Raw genomic sequence first — 20,964 nt, 5'->3', positions numbered from 1 at the left:
GGCCCCGCTCCTCGCTGGGAGCTGTAGTCCGGGAACTACGAGCCCCGGCGTGCCCCGCCGGCCCCGGGGCCGGGCCGGGCCGGGCGGGAGCGGCGCGGGGAGCGGCGCGGCATGGCGCTGCGCGGCTGCCTGCGGGCCGGCCGGGGGCTGCTGCGCGCCGCGGGGCCGCGGGGGCCGCCCGCCCGCGGGGGCTGCGCCGGCGGCCGGGTGAGCGGCGGCGCCGGGGGCGAGGGGCCGGGCCCGCCGGCCGCGTCCTTGCCGCGGGCCGGGAAGGGCGCCGCGGGCCGCGGCCGGGGAGGAGCGGGGCGGCGTGGGGGGGGGGGGAGAGGGAAGGGCTCCCGGCGGCGGCGGCGGGGGGTGACCGTCCCCTCCGCTCGCCTTGCAGCCGCCGGCCTTCGGGTTCCTCTTCGACGTGGACGGGGTGCTGGTGCGGGGCAGCCAGGCGGTGCCCGCCGCCCGCCAGGCCTTCCGGAGACTGGCGGACGGCAGCGGGCGGCTGCGGGTGCCCGTCGTCTTCCTGACCAACGCCGGCAACTGCCTGAGGGCGGCCAAGGCCCGAGAGCTCTCCCAGGCGCTGGGGCTGCAGGTAAGGGCGGGGGGGGGACGACGAGGCGGCTGCGCCGGCGGGGGCAGACGGAGCCCGCGCCGCCGGCCACCCCCCTTCGGGTGTCCCGGCTTTGGACGGGAGCACCGGGAGGAGGAGGAGGAGGAGGAGGAGGGAGCCCACCCAGCGCGACTTCCCCGGGAGCGGCGAAGGGCTGGGGGGTGGCGGCAGCAGCAGCGAGTGACCGGCCCTGCCTCGGGCCTGAGGGGACGGAGGGAGGCGGGTGGCAGCACGGGGAAGGGACGCGGCCCGACCCCACGAAGAAGGGGGAAATCTTCCCCGCGGGTCCCCCCTCAGCCTCTCCTCCCTCCCGCAGGTGTCTCCGGAGCAGGTGATCCTGTCGCACAGCCCCCTGCGGCTCTTCAGCCAGTTCCACCAGAAGTGCATGCTGGTGGCCGGGCAGGGTCCCGTGGAGGAGAACGCCCAGAAGTATCCTTTGCTGCCCGTGCCTCCTGGTGCTCCGCGCGTCCCGCTGCCGCTTCCCGGCTAAACGTTTGCTGCTGCTCCTACCCCTGGCGCTCGCTCAGTCGGCTTGTAGAAGCGCAAGGAGACAGAAAGGTCGCTGGTCTCGTCTTTGGGGACGCACCCTCATGGAGAGGCTCAAAAGCAGGCACTAACTGTTGATCTCCCTCTTGGTCACCTCGTGGCCGTCCTTGGTCTGCGTTTGGCTTCTCACACTGATTATCTGTCCTGTTACCTGCATTGCTGTTCCTGCCGGTCAGATGTCACCGTGAAGACTCCATCAGCTTTGGGCCTCTCTCACTGTTGAGTTAAATTGTGCTCCTTCCCATTCTTTCTAATGCAAAGTCCATTTGAGATCACTCCCAACTCTCCCAGAGCTAAGGTTTTCCCCAGGACTCTGATGACAATTGAAAGAACTCAAATACCATTAGAACCAGAGCGTCCCAGTACAGGGTCATGGTCTAAATGACAATCCCACATGCATATTGCCTGGCTGAAGCGAGGGCACAGCAGGTCCAACATATCCCACGTCTGCAGGGAGGTAAGAACTGCCTGCAGGGTTTGCGACATCTCAGCCTGTACACACACGGAGTCACACCTCGTATTTAACGTTTAACTTCATTTGGTACAAAACCTTGGCCCATCTCTGTTTCCCCAGGGCCAGCAGGGCGAGCTAAGGCCAAGGTGTTCTGCAGGTGAATGCAACTCATCCTTCACTTGCGTAGTTTTATCAGCACAAACCATTTTCTGTTCACCAGCTGAGCTGACCAGAGCTTCACTGATTCTGCTTCTAGCCAAGAAGCCTCACCAGCCCCCTGTGCTGCACTGATATGAGAATCCTGGCCTTAAAGGTCTCCCAAAGCACATCCATTCTGTCTTGGAGCAACCTTTGCTCCTTGCCTATTTCCATGGATTGCTGATCACAAAGTAAATCACCCTGGTCTGGATTTTTGTATCACCTTTAGGGCCAACTTTAGGTTGAAGCACAGCATGCAGTTTGACTGAAAGTGATGAGGTTATGCATTACCAGGTTAAGTAACTGCTCTGCTACTAGGACTTGTATTTCTTAATTCTGTAGATGCCTTTGCAAGTAACTTAAAGAATCCCACCAGTCTCCACACCTTTCCTTGATGGTCTGAAATAGCCTGGGGTTCAAGCACGTGGTCACCATAGAAGCACTGAGGAAGGCATATCCCCTGTTAGACATGGTGGATCAGAGCCGGAGGCCAAAGGAGCTGGTAATTTCCTGATGCACTGGTAGAACTGGTGGTCCAGTGTGGTGGTGCTTACAGTGTCTTGCATGGGGTGGAGAAGCTGCAGAGGCACAGAGCAGCTGGCTGCTAGTGACCTTCTTTAGCAAGAGCCTGGGACTGGTGCTGAGCAGCCAGCATCTCTCTGCTCTTTCCAGCGTTGGCTCCTGCTGGAAGGGCAGTGACTTTCCCCTCTCCTTTCTCATGCCGTTCCTGTCTTTTGTTGCTGATCCTTACAGTGAATAGTAAGATGGTTTGGTTGACATCTCCAGCTCTGAGACAGGAGTGCAAGATCTGTGAAATCTAATCTGGAATGGAGGGGAAGGCGGGGTGGGGGAAACCTTACTTCGGGGTTCCAGGTGGCCTTGTCCTGCCTCTTTATGGAACTGCCTTGGCAGGTTCAAAGGAAGCATTTTTAGTTTTGTTTTGGAGACAGCATTAGGTTTTGCTTTACTAACCCAGCCTTCATTTTTTTCTGGCAGCCTCCTCCAACCACTGGCTTCCCCACTATAGAAGGTAAGCAATAGCCTTTGTTTACATATGAACAGGGAGCAGAAATAACAGTCAGGCCAGCCAGCTGGAATGGGAGGTAATGACGTGGTGTTGGCTCATTGGGATCCACAGGCAGTTTATTCAGAGGATACAGTCAGGAGGCAGCCTCGCTGCCCTCACACAGCGTGAAGTGCAAGCTGATAAGAGCAGAGCCAACTTTTCTCGTGCCATGCTCCAACATCTGGAAGCAGTGGTGCACATGGTACAGTGATATGCAGACTGGAACCCTAGCACAAACTGTGTTTGGTCGGTAGCTGTGTTAGCCACGGCATCCCAGGAGGGGGTTCTTTTGCTAGCGGGTGGCTTTTGGTAGTGGGTCTTGTACTTGGACACTGTGAATTTCCAAGCATCTCTTGAAATCTTCCAGGGGTGATTCTGTTTGGTGAGCCAGTGAGGTGGGAGACAAGCCTGCAACTTATTATTGATGTACTCTTGAGCAATGGGAATCCTGGGGCAGAGCTGCAAGATATACCATACCCCCATCTGCCGGTCCTTGCCTGCAACATGGATCTGCTGTGGATGGCTGAAGCCCAGATGCCCAGGTGAAAAGCATGTGTGGTATTTGTTTTAGGCTACTTCATACAGGTCTCCTACAGGTGATCTTTTCTTACTACATTTTTTAGCATTAGAGTTTGACTGAATGGCATAATTAGCAGCAGAGATATGAAAACTGCATGAGAAATAAAGACTAAAACTTTCAAGAAGCAAAAGCCAGACCACTGCCTATGGATGGGTAGACACTGTGTCCAAACTAGGCAGTACCCTGGCTACAGCAGATGGTTCTCCTCACTGAGGTATATTTGCTATTTAAGTGATGTGACTGGGGATACTGATGATCTCCTTTCTGGAGCAGGTTTGGCCATGGCACTTTCCTTCTGTGCTTGGAGAACATCTACAAGAAAGTGACAGGCCAGGAGCTGAAGTACGAGGCCTTGATTGGCAAACCCAGCACAGTCACCTACCGCTATGCCGAATACTTGATAAAACAGCAGGCAGAGAAACAGGGCTGGAAGTCACCCATCCGACGCCTCTATGCAGTTGGGTAAGAGACTGTTTTTCCTGCTGGTTTCCTTAGGGAGTTGCATACTAACTTCTCTGAAGTGTTTTTTTAAATGGAGATTTCTAAAATGAATACCAAAATCCCCATGGTGTCTCTGGAGCCTCACATCCTGAAACAGAGGCTTGCTAGCTTTTTGCACCCTACACTTTTAATAATTTGAAGGGCCCTGTCAGCCTAGTAAAGCTGTTACTGTGGGATGCAGAGTGCATGCAGCATGACTGGATTAAAGAAAAGAGACCCAGATGTAGTACCATTAGCCCAGCTAGGCCAAACACTTTGGGATTGTAGGGAATACATTACAGTAATGGCTGAAACTGCTTTGGGTGCTTTGAGTGTGTCTTTTCCCCTTTGAAAGATGTTTGTGAAGCACGTGGCCTTCACCACAGCTGAACAGGACACACCAGTAGGTGGACTCACTGGCCCAGTCTGGGTGGTTCTCTTGATGTTAGCAAATACCTTGCCCTCATCCTTCCTCAGTGGTGCCTTAATCCCAGTCTGCCAGAGCCAGAAATTGATGCATGGGCTATTCTCATTTCTGTTTCACACTGTGACCTTATCCAGGGATAACCCTATGTCTGATATCTATGGGGCAAACCTCTACAACAACTACCTCAAGTCAGCTCACCAGAACCAGGTCCAGGCTGGGGTGAAGAGGAGCCCACAAGCAACCAGTCCCCAAACTGAAGATCACCTCGAACTGAAGGAGGACTGCAACAATTCAGTGGAGAGTTGCGAGTCGATTCTGGTCTGCACTGGGGTCTACCGCCACAGTGCAGATGTTCCCAGTAAAACAGAGGAGTGCACGACAGAGACAGTGTTCCACGGTCATCGGGACTTCTGCTTTGACCCCAGCCTGGTGGAGGCATCTTACATAGTGCAGGATGTGAATGATGCTGTACAACTTGCTTTCAAGAAGGAGAACTGGAGCTAGGGTTAAGACAGGTGTGCCTAAAGATCTACCATCAGGGATTTTATGTACTGGGAAGGGAAGAGGGGAAGAACAGGGGGAGACCTAGGGTGACCTTCTAATCTAGCCAACATGAAAGAAAACTCTGTCTCTCTCCCTTGCTTTCATTGATACTTATCTACAATCCTGGCAGCTGCCACCAGATTTTCAACTGTGAACATATATTGCTGCCATCAATAATTGAGCCATAATGGAAACAGGGTATAAGGAGGCGGCTTGTCCCAGTTTTGTTCAGCCATCAGAGTTCTTTCTTTTCCACCCTTTGTGCATGAAGATCAGGCAGGCCCACCCTCCTTCTTGCAATGTGTTTGAGGAAGAAGCTCTTCCCTGTGCAAGGAGCCACCATTGGCCAATGTACCATTCATATAATGTGCTATTCATCCAGTCTGTGACGTGAGCACACCAGAAGCTGTGTTGTGGTGACACTCTGCCAAGGGAAGGCTTTAAGTCTTACCATTCTCCTTACGAAGAATAAGTGCCTATGGACTTTAACAAATTCTGTTTGCTTGGGGACTTGCCACTGCATCACTGTCAGTCTGAAACAAAGTCTGATCTTGCAGTCCTCTGGCAGCTATGGAGAGGCAGGGCCCCTCAAAGGAAGCTGCAGTAGCCAGAGCAACATGCTGCAGGGCCGAGGGGAAAGTTATATTATGCCCTCCCCGCTATTTAGCATTCTGTGAACACTTCTGCCTTTTCATGTCCCGCTAGGGAGCCAGCAGCCTGCTCTCAATAGCAGAGGAAACCACAACAGAGTCTGAATTTCCAGAGTTTTCTTTGCCCAGAACTCAGTGCTGCAGCAAGAGGCTGTTTCAGCACCCACCCTGACCCCAGCTGTTGCAAGGGACGTCCCCCTGCTCCAGCTGGCACAGCTTCCAAAGAGAGGCCCCTGTTTGGAACAAGGGCCAGACAGAAAGAGTCACAGTCCACCTTGGTTCCTTCCTCACATGCAAGGACTGAAAGAAGAGATCATCAAGCCAGGATGGTACCTGAGCCCCAAATACCCAATCTTCCTCTTTAAGAGTACAAATGTATTCGTCCTACACTTCCTTTTTTCCCCCCCTCTCTTCCCTCGTGTGGTTTGCAGCTCAGGGATACCCCCATATGGTCTGATCCCTGTTCCCTCCTCTTCCTTTAGCATGCAGCTAGAGTCCCCCTAACATGAATTAGCAGCTGGGACTTGCCTGCCCAGGAACATTTCCCTGTCCCTAATGACATGCACCTTCTGTTGCCTCTGTTCTCCTAGTTGGGGCTATCCAGAGAAAGATCAAGACCTGTGTCTCCTTAGACAGCCCAAAGAAGCTAAGCAAGCATTGCCTGAGAAACTCCATGTGAAAGATTGGCTCAGCAAGGAGTGTCTTAATTCCAGAGGAGCACTGTGATTTTAGAAGCATAAATCAGTCTGTGTATGTGATAGAAAGCCTTCGGAGCCAACACAACTGAGTCGGCATTCCTAGTTATACTCAGCTCACACCACATTTCTGAGAGATCAGAAATAGGTCTGCTCTGCCTCTTCTTTCTTCCTTCCTGCTTTACCAGGCAGCTCCATACACAGGGTACAAACAAGATGTTCTACACAGAAGTTTGAGTTGTTCTTAATGCAAATCTCAGCATCCATGTGCACTGACATTCTGCTTCAGCAGCTCTCCATCTTCTCGATACTGATGTATCTTCTAAGGAAGGTCACACCGCAGAGCAGGCTCTGTTCTTACGTTATGCCAGGCTCCGCATCTGAAGGGGGCTGGGTGCTCTGCCAGTGATCCAGGCAAAGAGGTCCTTCTCTGTGGCTTCTTTCTCTATACCTTATTTTCTGAATAGGAGCAGAAAAATACCTCTCTGGGTGAATTTCCCTCATGTGAAATCCATAGTGGGAAGCAGTCGCTTCCTACCTTAGCACTAGCTGGGGTTCTTCTTTGTCTTATCAGGACAAGAATCACTTGCTGCTTCTAAAAGCAGCTGTAATGTGAGGAACACAATCTTAGGTTTGAATCTTCTGCCTTTCACTGGAGAGAAGAAGAAATTACCATTTCATCTACTTGAACAAGACAAGGGCTTGTTTCCAGAAGAATAAGTACAGGGAAGGACTTTGCATATAACATAGGGAACTTCCTTTAGCTTTCAGTGCATCTCCACAGCACAATTCTGCTGTGGAGCCAGTGTGCAAGGCCTGAAACTGGAGGTCCAGACTCTGTTTATTCTTAAACTAGCACCAGTGTCCCTCAGCCTCACGTGCCATCCAGTGCAGAAAGAGGAATGCTCCCTCTCCTTGCAGTATTTGCTAACTGGGATGATAACTTCCATAGGATTAATTGGTAATGGTCTTCTAGGCCATGATTACATAGACCTCAGAGTTGGTTGCTGGCAATAACTGCTAGCCACACGTTCAATTTGGTAGGCACTTTTCTGCAGAAGTACTAAGGTCTGTCCATCTGTGTGTGTAGTAACCTTTGGCAGAGCTCTTTCTTGTCAAGACTGTGGTGCCAGTTACTCAAAGACAAGGTGCTGGTGAACCAGCGTTCCCCGCGGGGTGTAGTGCTGCTGCATGAGTGGAGCCAGGTGCACTGGCTGCTGCTGTGATGATGGCGGTAGCTTTGTGGAAGGAACATGCAGAAGAATTTTGAGAAATCACAAGCAGTTTGTAATTTCACATCAGCATGCATGGCACATCTCAGCCAGAAGTGAGGTAGGTAGCAAGAAGAAGGAGGTAGCACCTCCTTCAAGAAAGGAAGAGTTTTTGCATTTGCACAGAGAGTGAGCCATGCATCTCCATCTTTGGAATAGCAGTGGAGATGAGCTGACTGATGTGAATCTGCTTCAGATTCCAAATCTGCTTTTAGCTCCAGGTTTGTTTTTTTGTCATGTTAGTGTTGAAACAGTCCTCTGGGAGTCTTAAAAACGTGTAGGAAGCGCTTCAGTGATAAGTAATTTAAGAAATGCTTCGCTTGCGAGTTGAAATTGGACAGAAGGGAGGAGAAGGAATCTAGAAGAATCTTGTACCCTTTCCCCAATTCTTACCAAGTAAGGTTGCATAAAAAGCTCTGCTTGTTGGTCTGTGCACTGATTAGTTAGATGGGCTGTCCTTGGTCTGAGCAACAAGGAGACCTTTCCCCTCTTCCCCTGCTCAGCTCCTTGAAACAGTGCACTTTATCCAAGTCCCTGCCTAGGAATTGCATGGACACAGTGGCTAGAGTAGGAAATCTGGCTTCTCCAGCTGCTGTTGGATACTGACTTGATTGAGGAAGATTTCTACTGACAAAAGTGCTTGCCAGGTCTCCTGTTCCACGAGTTTTGTGCTAGAGTGCTGTGCAGGCTTCTAGCTTATCTGCAGTTCATTTATGGACATCTGTTACTGCTAGAATTCAGTGAAATCCCTTTTCCTTGGAATTGCAGCTTCCTGGAATGAGCTTCAAGTGTGGCTGGAACAAAACTTTTCCTTTGTCCCGTGTATTGCACAGAAGTGTTATTTTTAAAGGCATATTTCTCTGATTTGGAGCAAGCATACTTCTGTGCAGATTATGGGGCCAAGCAGGAGAGGGGACTTCACTTGCTGATCCAATACCTTAATATTTATACAGTGCACTGCCTTATACAACAAACATGGTGAAGACCTGATCCTAACAACTCCATCTTCCACAGATGGATGGGTTTTAGTCAAGCCTAAAGGGAGTATATGGTGAGGTGAGGCAAATGAGAATAGCAGGGAGGAACCAGAGGAGGGTTAGACCTTGTTTTGGATCTGAAGCAGAGAGCTTTTATGTCAGACAATAACATGGTGGCCAGAGAGGTCAATTCCTTTATTCCACAGGACACATGCCACTACTAGCCTGGTGTTCAGGCAGTCACATAACACTACTGTCCCCTTTCTTCCAGTCTTAATCCCGGTGTGTCTTTTTCCCTCCAATAAATGGGTAATGATTCAGATTATGTCACATGCACTGTAGCAGAGTAATTACATATCATACAGAGAAATCGCAAGCTGTGATTATTTTAGATTTCCTATTAATTTTAACCCAGTTCCGGAGTTGCTCCTTTGATCTAGCACATATATAAAATAATAAAAGATGTTTTCTTTGAAATAAATTTTAACTTGCTGTGTGTACATTTCATGAGTATTATCCTGTCTCTTTCACATCTTTGCCCTAGAAGATTAGCAGGACAAATTCTCTTTTGTTCTGTTGGTCAAGCCATTCTCAGATTTTCTTGAAGGAACCACCCTGAAAGACACCCCTCCACAAGTCTTTTGGCTGAGCCAAACTGTAATTTCCTGTGAGCTCTACATCTGCCATAGTCAGCTGAGATGAGTGCAGTTTTGACCATTCTTACTCTAGGGGGAAAAAAAGGTCACATCACAAGCTGTGATGCCCTGACTGACAGTTCACAGCCAAGACTAGTTTTGGGATGCCACCTGTGTACAAGATGCTTTCAGGGTGGGCATTTAGTTGTGACCTGACCTAAGCAGTTAGTAATGATTATGTCCACTGGGTGGGGAAGCCACAAGCTAAAAGCCACCAACTTTATCTGCTATTGCAGATGAAGAACAAGCCTAAGGGATATGGAAAGCTATACTCACCACTAGAAGCTTACTTGGGTCTACGTTAAACCCTTTGTGATCATAAAAGAAACCCAACTTGTTTGACAAAAGCCATGCTCTGATACCTTTTGAAAAAGGTGAGTGGAGTTAGGGAGAGATATACTAGCTGGCAAACTTTCAGATTAGAGCCAAAAGCTTCCACTGATTTCAGCAAATGGAAAATTAAAGATCCTACTAGGTGAAAAACATCAGCTTTAATGATCTAGAAACAGCCAATTCACTCGCATTGTTCTTATAAGATATTCCACCAGAAGGTTTTCCATCTACAAAGTTCACAGCTCACAGGAGGCAGATTAGACAGCAAAACAAGCATGACTGAGGATCCTGAGAACTTGATGTTGAAAGGAACAATCAATAAAGCAGTAAAAGCAATTTTGGAGGGACTGGACAAGGATTCCCATTCTCAGCAGAGAGAGGAATGGAACTGTATTCTACATCCTGGAGAAATTACTTGTGGCCCCAACCTCTAATAAATAATAATAAAAAGCATTAACCAGCCTTCTCCTTTTATCCAGTACTCTGGAAGTTGGAGCACTCGCCCAAGATAGGGCGTATCAAGGTTTAGTTAGGCAGAAAGAGATCAAAACCTGAACCTTTCACATGAATGCTTTTAAATCACTACACTATTGTCAAAGCAAAAGGGCAGCCTAGGGTTAAAGTGTCCCTTGTAGGAGACAGCCTTAGCTGGAAGCTAGAGTCCCACAGAAATCCTTAACCAACAGAAGGAGCAGAGTTAAACATTGGCATTGTGAAACACTGAAGAAGGAGCAACTTGGAACAAGAGGGACCAAGAGCCCTATTCAGGTTGGCGTTTGCTCCCAGGTGGATGGGGTAAGAAATACCTACCAGGGTAGGCCCTGAGAAGTGCTTAATCTATGGATTCTGGTGGGCCTTGAATACAAGCTAAGCAGTTAACCTGCTCACCCTGGTACAGACCTTAGCCCTTCAGGGGCATGCCCAAACCCTTCCTTTACTGAATCTACCTAACCTCAGTTATAAAAGCACAAGTCTTTATGGATTTTTGCAGCTGCATGGTCAATTTGATGAAAATTAGGCAAAGACATTTATGGATCCAGTCTGCAACAGTTTAAAACCCCACACCAGCAAGGCAGCTACATGTTCTCTAGGAACATAACTGTTCCATCAAGAAAGCCCTTTTCTCTATTTCACTGTAATAAACCTGCTTTTCCCTTCCTTACAGTCAGTTCTACTTCTAAGAGCTTTCACTTTCTCCCCAAGGTCAGTTCCAATACACACTGGCCGAGTAAGTACAAAATACTAAGAGCAACCCCCAAATCCTCGTCACTCTCCAAACCCCTACCCCACTACAAGCATGAAAAAAATCTCTTTGCATTTTATACTGGTACTGAAAGCTCTTTGAACTGAAATGTAATTACAAGTAATAGATTGTTACGCTTTTATACCCTTTTGAAGAGTATCTGCATTCCCCAAATGGTAATACTGGATCAGCAGTTTAGTTACAAAGGCTGTGCGTTCAGAGGCGGACAAACCGAGGCATCTTTGAATTTTGGTGCTAGCCAGGTGAAACTCCTCTACATTTGCCTGTAACTTCAACCCTGACCATTTGAATGGATTAGATAAGTGCAGTACAAAACGCGTGTCAGAGAATCCCAGAACCTTCCTTTCCCACTCAAAAGCATTTTAAGTATGGTTAGAGCAGATTACGCTCAAACTCACCGAGATCAGCTTTGCCTCCTTCCCTCCCACTGCTGCCAGTTTCTGACAGCTTACTGCAGGGTATAATTAGGGATTTAGTTTCTGGTCTTTCTTTCAGGCATATATTTGCCTCTTTTTTTTTTTTTTTTTTTTTTCCCTCCCACCAAGAAATTGAGTCATTATTTTGTTTCCCCTTGAGTTCTGCCCTCAAGAAAGTTTTGTCTCTTCCCCCAGCAGGGGTATTTTTGAGGGCATGCTACTTGTTCCCACTAGTAGTGTAAACTAGAAATGGTAGCGTTTTAGATATTCAGTATGACTATTTCATAAAATTCTGTTGTGTGCTGCTTGCCTTTAAATATATGTATACACACACATATCTATGCATACACATAAATACATAAAAAAACCCAGAAACATAGCTTTGGAGCTGCTGAAGAGTAGAAGCTATTTATAGTTTAGCCTTTTAATGTTTTAACAGTAATGGTTAAGCACTAACACTTCCAAGGACTGCATATTGCATTAAATAACTGGATCATACGGGAAGCATCCGCTTGTCATATCTCATCCTACAGTGTGCTACAAAAAGCTCTGCAGTGCTTTCTCAAGTAGAAGACATTTCTCCCCTCACTCCCATTTTAAGGTACAGGCACAATTTCTGCTTCCTTTGCCACAAATAAGCTCTTTTCTTATTCTCACCTGTTTGTTTGGGTTATGTTTGCCCTGCTGGTGCCCATGCTCAGCCCAAGGAAGCCCCTGAGCTCCCACCCTCCTTCCCAGTGCTCCCCCATCCCTGCTCATAGCTCCCCTTGCCCTGTAGCTGTAGGTCCCTGTTCCCACCTGCCTACCTTGGACACAGGGACCTTCCCAGTCCCAGCAGAGTTCCTTTGGTCGCTGGAGAACCTTTTCCATAAAGCTCCTCTTGCCTGCTCATGCAGCCACAGCCCAGCAGGACCATGCTCCCCAGGGTACAAGAAGTGCAAGCCCCTTCGCTGAGCACGTGCTATCTCAGGCAGGCCCACTTAGCACCCAGCTCCCCCCAGGTGCCTCGCTTGCCCCATTCCCCTGGGCTGAGCTCACCGCATCACCTGGCTGGTGTGTCAGAGCCCATTTCCCCAGGCGGGCAGGCCAGCTGTGGGTGACAGCCCATCCCTCCCGAAGCCCCGGGACCCCCATCCAATTGCACTTACCCCAGCAGGTGGGACAGACGCCAGTCCAGCAAGAAACACACCCAAACCTTTGCGAAACGAGCCACTGGACCGACAGCAGGGGAGATGCGAGTGCCTATGGGCAGACTGCCAGGGCAGCTAAGTGAGCACGTCCAGCCTCCGGCGCCCAGGGAAGCGCATTGCCCAGGAAGCCTGGAGCATGAGAGCCAACGAGGCAAAGCCGTCACCGTCTGCTGGCCAGGTAGGGCAGGAGCAACCCTCGCTGCGTGAGGGCTGTTGCCCTGAGCGGCCCAGATGGATGCTTGGTTTTCACTCCACATCCTCTCCTACAAGTGGAAAACTTTTGTTGCAGGTGAATGTGGTAGGAACAAGACCGACTTAGCTAAGCCTCAGGACTGACCACACATCAGTCACGCTTGTGACACAAGCGCTGGTTTACCCTGAGAAGGGGCAGGTGAACGTACCCACCTTAGATAAAGGCCAGGATCCAGTATGTAAGAATGAGGTTTTTACCTTCTACCCTTCATCACACACACTTACACTGCCATCTAACCCAGCCCTTCTGTGGAAACCAAATTAGGAGACACAGCTGGTGTCGGTCACAAACCCTCGCTGCCATCCTGAACTGGGCAACTCCTGACACCAGTCAAAGAGAAGCATCGTTGGGCCCTGCTAGAACCTGAAAGAGCAATGCAAATAGTAAACATCCTCCCTGGCCATGGCCTCGAGCCTCACGCTCCCTATATAACAGAGACCATCCAACAGAGCCCTAAGCAAGGTGTTTGGGGGGTTGTACAAAAATTGTAGTCAAAGCAATTGTTTGGCCATGTTTTTTTTTTCCTTTGGCAGGCAAGTCTGTCAAAAAGAGAAAGCCTTGCCAGCAAAACACGCAGCGCTCGGTAGCAGAGCCCAGGTGCAGCGCTTTCATCTCTGACCAAAAGTCCACACACCTTGAGAAGCTGGAGAGCAAACACGATGGGAGCATATCTGGCAAGGAGAGGTGGCTCGCTGCTCACTGTCTTCTTGCATCTTGAATGTCCTCAGACTAAGCTGCTCGGCTGAGCGTGGTGCTGCATTGCTTCCATCATGCAAAAGCTTGCCATTTTCCCGTGCCGGGTGGCTGTGGGCCAGCCCCACGCCCCAGCAATGCAGAGGGAAGAGTGTTCCCTGCGTCACTGTGGAGGCAGCAATGTGGCAGTGCCTCCGAGGCATTGACACGAGGTGTGGATCGTGGGGGGCAGCCCCGTGGCTCCACGTGGCAGAGGGGATGCCGGAGCTGTGATGTTAGGGCCAAGTGCCTTGGCAGAAGCCCTCGAGCTGCCTGGACTAAATGCAGGCAGGACTACACAGGGCTGTCAGAAGCCTGCTGAGAGAGGTCCTCAGCCTCAGGCTGCCACGCATTCATCTGCTGGAAAATAAGTGGCGACAGCCCGCTGTGGACTCGCCTGAGCTTGTGAATGCCAGCGATACTTGTCATAGTTACAAGGCCAGCGGTGCTGCCTGCTGCATCCTGGTCCCTCTGTGAGCATCTGCATAGGTGTCCTGCCTGTCTTGCCCTGGGATGAAGCCTTGTGTCCTCCATCCTGGCACCAGGCTAGGATACACCAGCCCATCTACTGCCCTCCAGGCTGGACTGTTCTTTAGAACACTCATGTTTCTTATGCTATGCTATAATTACTGACCTTCTTAACATGAAGTATTTTTATTTGCTAATTGAAATGTGGAATTAGGGAGAAAGGGCTCTTAGACAGCAAGAGACCGCTTGCGGGATCAGTCTCATCTGATGCTACATACCATGACAAGGTGAGTTAGAGGAAAGCAATGAATACAAGTAGCGCTGATGCAAGGTTGAATCTTGGCAAGTGTACGCTAGCATTGAAAACACAGGGTGAGTGGAGTGAAAACCAGGCATCCCCCATCCTAGCTGCAACCCAGCCATGCCGGTGATGGCAGCAGAGATGCAGCAGCATGACTTTTAAAGCAGGATAGCAACCAGCATGGGAGACAATGGGAATGCCTGCGTGCTGCTGCCCTAGTTTAGAGGTTGCACCACTCCAGTACTGTGCTGCCCAAGTAACTACACCAAAACTTGCATAGCCTCCAGTTATCTCTCTCCACCCCGCCTCTGTTTTGACCATGCTTTTAGAAAACTAATTTATCTGTGCCCCCTCACTCCAGTCTCCATTGGCGGTAATGCTTTTGCTGCGATTCGTCTTCTTCCCCTGCTCTTCCTCTTGATTATTGCTATGTGTCTAAAGAAATCTTCGTGTCAACCCACCTCAAGTTCTCCCCTTCCCTTTCTCAATTATTTCTTTGTTTCAGGTTTAAGCATGAATTCTCCTGGTACCCCAGACTGATTTCTCCTTGTTGTCAAGAGCAGCCAGTGACATTTACTGGAGTAGGGCTCCTCAGGGAGCCTGCACCAGCATGTATTAGACAGTTATCACTGCTGTCCTGGATGTCCTTTCCCAGTCCTAAGCATCTGGGTTTTGCTCAACCCCGTGTGTTGATTAGCCACACCCTCAAAAGTCAAGCTATTCCGGGTCTTTATCACAAAGTGTAGTTAATATAGACATTTGTGGGTATGGCTTATTCAGTGTGCTTCGCATCATCGATGGGCAGCACCCCGCTCATCACCAGTGGGCAGAGGTAGGAGTGAGGGACGGGTGATGCTGAGCACCAAGCCACTCTGAAATGTGATGTGCCAAGCCATCAGCGCTGGGGCCGTGGCAGATCCAGGCAGCCAAGCTCCACCTGAGGCCATCATTAGCGGGCCAGTAAAGGCCCCGACCGGCGCTTTCAGTAGAAGTAGGAACTTTAGGGCTATTCACAGCAATTTAAAGCCACCGTCCCATCGCGGCAAGCCGGGCAGAGCCCTCGGTATGTGGCTCGGCTCAACTCAGGAATTCGGCGGGGTGAAAGGCACGCGCTTTGGTGTGCAGTCACTTACAACGGACTGGAAGTACGGGCGGCTGCGTGTCCAGCGCCGCGGACGAGGAGCCGCAAGTGAGCGCTTCGCCAGGCCGAGGGCCCCGTCTTGGTCAGCCTAGAGAGACCGGGGGTGGGGGCACTGAAGTATTCCTGATTTTCCGGAGCGGGTGCCGGGGGGGGGGGGCTGCGTCGTGTCCACGGGCGACTCGCCCAGGCCCGGCTGGCTCCATTCACGGGGCTTTTTGGGGCCAGCCGGGCCCCGCTCCCCGAGACCTGCCTCTATATGGCAGCCCCGGGGCCAGGGTGGGGGGCGCCCTCCTCCCCTCCCCCTCCCGCCCCTCCTCCCCTCCCCCGGCCGCACAGCCGCTCTCCGCTCCCCACCCCCACCGCAGCCCACCCCCCGCCGCCCGCCGCGAGGCCCGCCCCGGCTCCGGCAGCTGCCGCGGTTGCGGCTCGGCGCCGCCCCCGGCCTCCCCCCGCCGCGCCCCGCCGGCTCCCGCCGCTCGGGCTCTCCGCACCGCTGCTGCCGCCGCCGCTGCCGGTGCGGCGGCGCGGGGGGCGGGCCGGGGGCGGGCCGGGGGCCGCGGCGCGGCCGTCGGGCCCGGCGCGCCGGCTCGGGGGCCGGGGAGGACCATGCACCGCGCTGCCTCCAACCAGCGCTCGGTCTCCTCCTCCTCGGGCTCCTTCCAGCCGCCGCCGCCGCCGCCGCCGCCGCCGCCGCCGCTGCCGCACGCCGCCGACCGGCAGCCCCTCTTCCCGGGGGGCTCCAGCAGCGGCGGCAGCCGGCGGGGCTCGGGGTCGAGCTCGGGCTCGGCGCGGGCCCGCCGGCCCCGCAGCCCCCGCAGCAGCACCGAGGAGGAGGAGGAGGAGGAGGAGGAGGAAGAAGAGGAGGAGGACAGCATCAGCATCAGCAAGCCCCTGGTGCCGCCGCCCGCCGCCCCGCTGCCCGCCGCCGCCTCGCCGCTCCCCAGCAGCAGCAGCAGCGGCGGCGGCGGCGGCGGCGGCGGGAGCCCGGGCCGCGGCATGACGGCGGCGGAGCTGTACGGGGCGGCGGCGGCGGGCGGCGGGGCGGCGGGCGGCGGGGCGGCGGCGGGGGCGCTGCTGGGGCCCGGCGGGGCGGCGGGCGGGCGGCGCTGGGGCTTCCAGGCGCTGTCCCTGGTGCTGCTGCTGGGGCAGGGCGCGCTGCTGGACCTCTACCTGATCGCCGTCACCGACCTGTACTGGTGCAGCTGGATCGCCACCGACCTGGTGCTGGCGGCCGGCTGGGGCATCTTCTTCTGCCGCAACAGCCGGGCGCGCCGCCGGGAGCGGCCCCCGCCGCCCCCCGGGCCGCCGCCGCCGCACCCGCTGCTGCTGCACGGCCCCCCCGGCGGGCGCGGGGCCGGCGGCCGCGGGCCCGGGGCCCCCCCCCGCGGCGGCGACTTCGCCTACGCGCACCTCGCCTGGCTCATCTACTCCATCGCCTTCACGCCCAAGGCGGCGCTGATCCTGGGCACCTCCATCCTGGAGCTGATCGAGCTGCGCCTGCCGCTGGGCACCACCGGCTTCCGCGTCACCCTGGCGCTCTCCGCCCCGCTGCTCTACTGCCTGCTGCGGGCCATCGGCACCGAGGGCGCCGGGCAGCTGCTCCTGCCGCCGCAGCCGCCGCCGCAGCACCGCGCCGCCGCCGCCTTCCTCGCCACCTGCCTCGACCTGCTCGACAGCTTCTCCCTGCTGGAGCTGGTGCTGCAGCCCGGGCGGCCGGCGCCGCTGCCCGCCCCGCTGCGCTACCTCCTCATCGCCGTCTACTTCCTCTGCCTGGCCTCGCCGGTGCTGTGGCTCTACGAGCTCAGCGCCGCCCGCCCCCCCGGCGCCGCCCGCCTCGCCCTCCACCTCCTGCTGCCCGCCGGGCTGCTGGACGCCCCGCTCCTGGCGCTCCGCTGCCTCCTGCTCCTGCGCTACCAGCAGCCGCTCTCCCTCTTCATGCTCAAGAACCTCTTCTTCCTGGCCTGCCGCGGCCTGGAGGCGCTGGAGACCTGCTGCCTCCTCCGCCCCGCCGCCGCCCCGCCGCCCGCCAAGTACGGCCCCGCCGCCGCCGCCCCCGCCGCCGCCGCCCCGCTGGCCCACGGGCTCTCCGACGCCGACGTGGGCCCCCACGGGTACGTGAACGCCTTGGCCGTCACCGCCCAGGGCTGAGCCGCCGCCGCCGCCGCCGCCCCCCCCGCCACGGCCGCCGCCCCCGGAGGGGCTCCCGCCGCCTCCGGGCCCGCTCCCGGCAGAGTCTCTCTGCGTTTCTGCTCAGGTTCCCGCCGCCGTGGCCGAGCCAGGGGAAGGGGACGCGGGGTGTCCCGGCGGACTCTCGCTCTCCTCCTCCCTTTCCCGCGGACAAATCCGGCGGCCGAAGCTCAGCGCAAACCCGACTACCTGCAGGAGCCTACGGCTGACGCTCGGCCCCCGAAAACGCGCCTGCCCTTCGCCCCGAGTCTTCTTCTAGCGCTCCTGCCTCGCCGCGCTCTTCGGAGGGTCCCGCTCTTCCCCTCCCGCTCCCCGCCAGGACATCGTGTTGCTTTGTGACCATCGAGGTTTACTTTTTCCTTTTCCTCCTGAACAACGGGGAGCCGTGGATTTTGTCCCCTCCTTTAAGAACTCCTGCTGACCACGACGACAAGATGTGAGAGGGGCCTGACCAGCAGAGACGTGCCTTCAGGGTGCAGGCAGGACAAAAGGAAGCACGCTTTGGTTTTTCGCTAGGTCTTGCAAAGCTGCCACCGCTGCTTCCCAGCGGCAGAGCTGCAGAGGGCCTTCGCGTACCAGCTGGGGAACCTCTGGGAGCACGCCGGCCATCTGGTCATTTCAAGCCCAGGAGCCGCTTTCTCCAAGCTGAAAACGTCTACCTCTGTGCTTCAACCTTTTGCATCTTACGTTGACTTCACACGCTAAAGAAACACGTGAATCTGGCACGGACATAATCCGGGGGCTTAGACCCCACTTCACTACCACCGAGACATTTATTTCTGGTGAGAACAGGGTTTACAGCAGCCTACTGCTTGCTTCAGACAGCAGCACCCAGGTGCTGGGGCTCTCATTTCTCTGTGAATATGCATGTTTATGGGATCCGTGTTGGTTTTCTTTTACGCGGAGCGTAGGGTCTCCCTTTACCTAGGCCGGGAAGGCTGGAAAGTTTTCCGCTGGTCCCCTTCCGTGTCTGTTTGAGAGAGGGGAGATGGGGCCGGGCCTGCAAACTGCCCCCTCTCAAACGGCAGGGCAGAGGATGTCAGCGCTGCTCGGGGGTGAGCCCGGCGCTCGGTGAACCTCCCTTTTCAGCACAGAAAGCAAAGTGCTGCAGGAGCCCTCGAGGCAGAGGGGTTCCCGAGCTTTGGTGAAAGCCCACATACCAGCATCCTGTCCTCCATGTGCATGTGGTTAAGGGGAGGTGGGGAAAAAGTTAATTGTTAGTAACTCCTCATAGAAACACAGTTATCTTTGGTTTTAAGCTCCACGAATGTTAGGTGGGGGTTAAGGCCTGCTCTTCTGCCTGGCTACAGCTGCTCCTGAAACCAGCCAAATGGAAGCAGGAGCACAGAGGCCACGTTCAGAGGAAGGACTTTGCCTCTCCCAGGCTTATATTTTGTTATCTGGGCAAGGCTGCCAGTTTCCTGTCTCGAGCCTTTTTTCAAGCTGGCCTGACGAGAAGGGGAAATAAAGCACAACCAACTGCTACCCAGAGCCAACAGCAGGACTGCAGGCGCAGCCCAGACTTCTGCACACACATCCATTCTCTCCTCCAGGGCTCAGGCTTCAGTGGGACTGAGTCTCTGTCCCACCTCCCTTTTCACAGAGTGGGATCAACTGCCTGCTCCCATGGACTGCTATAATAAAATGTTTACAGTCTGGTAACTTCCAGCTCCCACGAGCAGAAGTGGGGGTGCCATGGGGCTCTTCTCCCCCAGCACTTGGGTGGCTGATGAGTTTCGAGGGGCTAGAAAAGGCCCTAGGAAAGATGGGGCAATAGCAGTATTCTGTTCAGAGCTGCAGCTAGGATGGGTGACTTGCTGCTCTCCCCCCACCAAAAGGAGAGTCAGCAAAGGCTAGGCTTAACTTTCCCACCAGTGCTTTATTTTTAACCTGAGCCCTTAACTTGGGCAATTGTATGAATTTTGGCCAGTGGCCTTTCTCTTCAGTAACTTCTTTTTGTCTGGACAATCTTGGTGCTGTGAGTGACTGTGATTGTAAAACTTGGTACTGTGAACTTTTCCTATGTGGTGTGAGATGTGTCGAGGGGATGCTAAGTTCCTGCCCAAAGGAGGTGTAATTACAGGTACATTATGCTCGTACAGATATTTGTTTCCTTGCACCTTCCTTTTTTAGCATTAAACAGATAGTAAAAGCTCAGAAAGAACTACAGTATTATTCAAGAGAGAAGGAGATGATACCTGTACCTAGGAGTACTCCATGCTTCAATCGGCTGAAGAAAAACAAACAACTTTGCCAAAAACAAGGTGAAGGAAAAAAAAGCTATTCACCCCCAACTATGTTTTGCTGCTCCTATGGCCAGGTCCACAATAGCACCAAAGTGCATAGAACTTCCCTAATACACTGAAGCGTAAGCATAGTTGAGACACTAGAAGAATCACAGCAGAATTACTAACAAGTCTTACTTCAGTACCCCTTCATAGCACACAACAAAGTTGCTGTTTCAACAGTGAGTGCCTTTTCTAATTTAAGACATTAGTGAGAAAAGGGCATATTTGAAATTTATCTAGCCATGGCATATTTAAACCATGGACAGTGAAATCACAGTTCAAATTTGTCTGTGGATGCAAAGGTTGCCTGGGACAGATGACCCTGCAAAATGATGCTTCTGTTGCATAGAATTCCTTTGTAGAAAAAGTAGTTCTTTGTAGTGCCATGGTTTCTAGGTTGTTAGTAAATGTGGTGTTTGGAGAGTGTAAATCTCTCATAGTAGTTGGCTGTACAGAAGCCCCCTTGCAACTAGAAGGGCAGCTCTGCTGCCACTTCAATTACTTACTACAGAGAAACATTTAAAGCTCTTCAATGTCTTGTTGATAAGCCTGCTCCTCCTTTTGAATTCCCTTCTCTTCTGTAATTGAGCTCTCACTTCCATTTAAACGCTTCTGCCACATAATAGATCCGTTTGCAGAAGAGAGAGATAGGGGTACCATTAAAGTGCAAACAATACCTCACCCGATGCACCTTGCACACCTACTGTATATTCTGCCAACATTAAATTACTGGTCCAGGTCAATAACACTTTGCTAAACAAAGTTGTGCCATAGGACATAGGTCCCTTGGGATTCTGTTACAAGCCTTGTAACGCAACTCAGTTATTTAGTATTTTATTGCTTTCTCTTTGCTACCCTGACAAAAAGAGGTGACTACTCCCAGGAGGGTAAACTGAAGTGAGAGATAAGGCCTGTGGCCAGTGGACACTTGGCATCCCCCTGGCATTAATCAGAACTTGTATTTTTTAAAAAGCAAGATTGTTAAAATAAAATTAGAAACTTGTGACTGATTTTGATCTTTTTTTTCTCCCCTCCTTTGAGTCTTGCTGGGCTATTCAATTTTGCATTCAGGGACCAACAGATGCATTAAAGTTACTTGATTTCCTTATGTTTGATTGCTAAAATAGCGTCTGGATTTTTCCCTCAAACTTCTTGTAAGTGAAAGCAAGTTCTAAAAGCTGTAACACCAAGGGAGTTATTTGAGA

The 20,964-nt window shown here is 52.9% G+C and overlaps 2 protein-coding genes across 4 annotated transcripts; both read left to right on the top strand.

Moving 5' to 3' along the window:
- Window positions 1-44: 44 nt before the first annotated feature.
- On the top strand, window positions 45-14,766 carry HDHD5 (haloacid dehalogenase like hydrolase domain containing 5). Of its 3 annotated transcripts, none has more exons than XM_075051209.1 (9): window positions 45-207; window positions 386-586; window positions 921-1,033; window positions 2,211-2,304; window positions 2,799-2,832; window positions 3,236-3,410; window positions 3,722-3,910; window positions 12,356-12,567; window positions 13,176-14,766. In XM_075051209.1, exons 1-9 carry the CDS (start codon window positions 112-114, stop codon window positions 13,358-13,360), a joined length of 1,299 nt encoding a protein of 432 aa, XP_074907310.1. In that variant the 5' UTR covers window positions 45-111; the 3' UTR covers window positions 13,361-14,766. The 3 variants fall into 3 exon arrangements, with proteins under 3 accessions (XP_074907310.1, XP_074907312.1, XP_074907311.1); XM_075051211.1 differs by having other exon boundaries at window positions 14,649-14,737; XM_075051210.1 differs by lacking the exons at window positions 12,356-12,567; window positions 13,176-14,766 and adding an exon at window positions 4,490-8,993 and having other exon boundaries at window positions 48-207.
- Window positions 14,767-16,280: 1,514 nt separating this feature from the next.
- TMEM121B (transmembrane protein 121B) lies at window positions 16,281-17,432 on the top strand. The gene has a single exon (XM_075051871.1). The coding sequence runs from the start codon at window positions 16,281-16,283 to the stop codon at window positions 17,430-17,432; it is 1,152 nt and encodes a 383-aa protein (XP_074907972.1).
- Window positions 17,433-20,964: the final 3,532 nt, after the last annotated feature.

Source organism: Buteo buteo, chromosome 19 (assembly GCF_964188355.1).
Source record: "Buteo buteo chromosome 19, bButBut1.hap1.1, whole genome shotgun sequence".
NCBI lineage: Eukaryota > Metazoa > Chordata > Aves > Accipitriformes > Accipitridae > Buteo > Buteo buteo.
The sequence above is the reverse complement of the archived record's forward strand: the minus strand, read 5'-3'. Positions and strand labels throughout refer to the sequence as shown.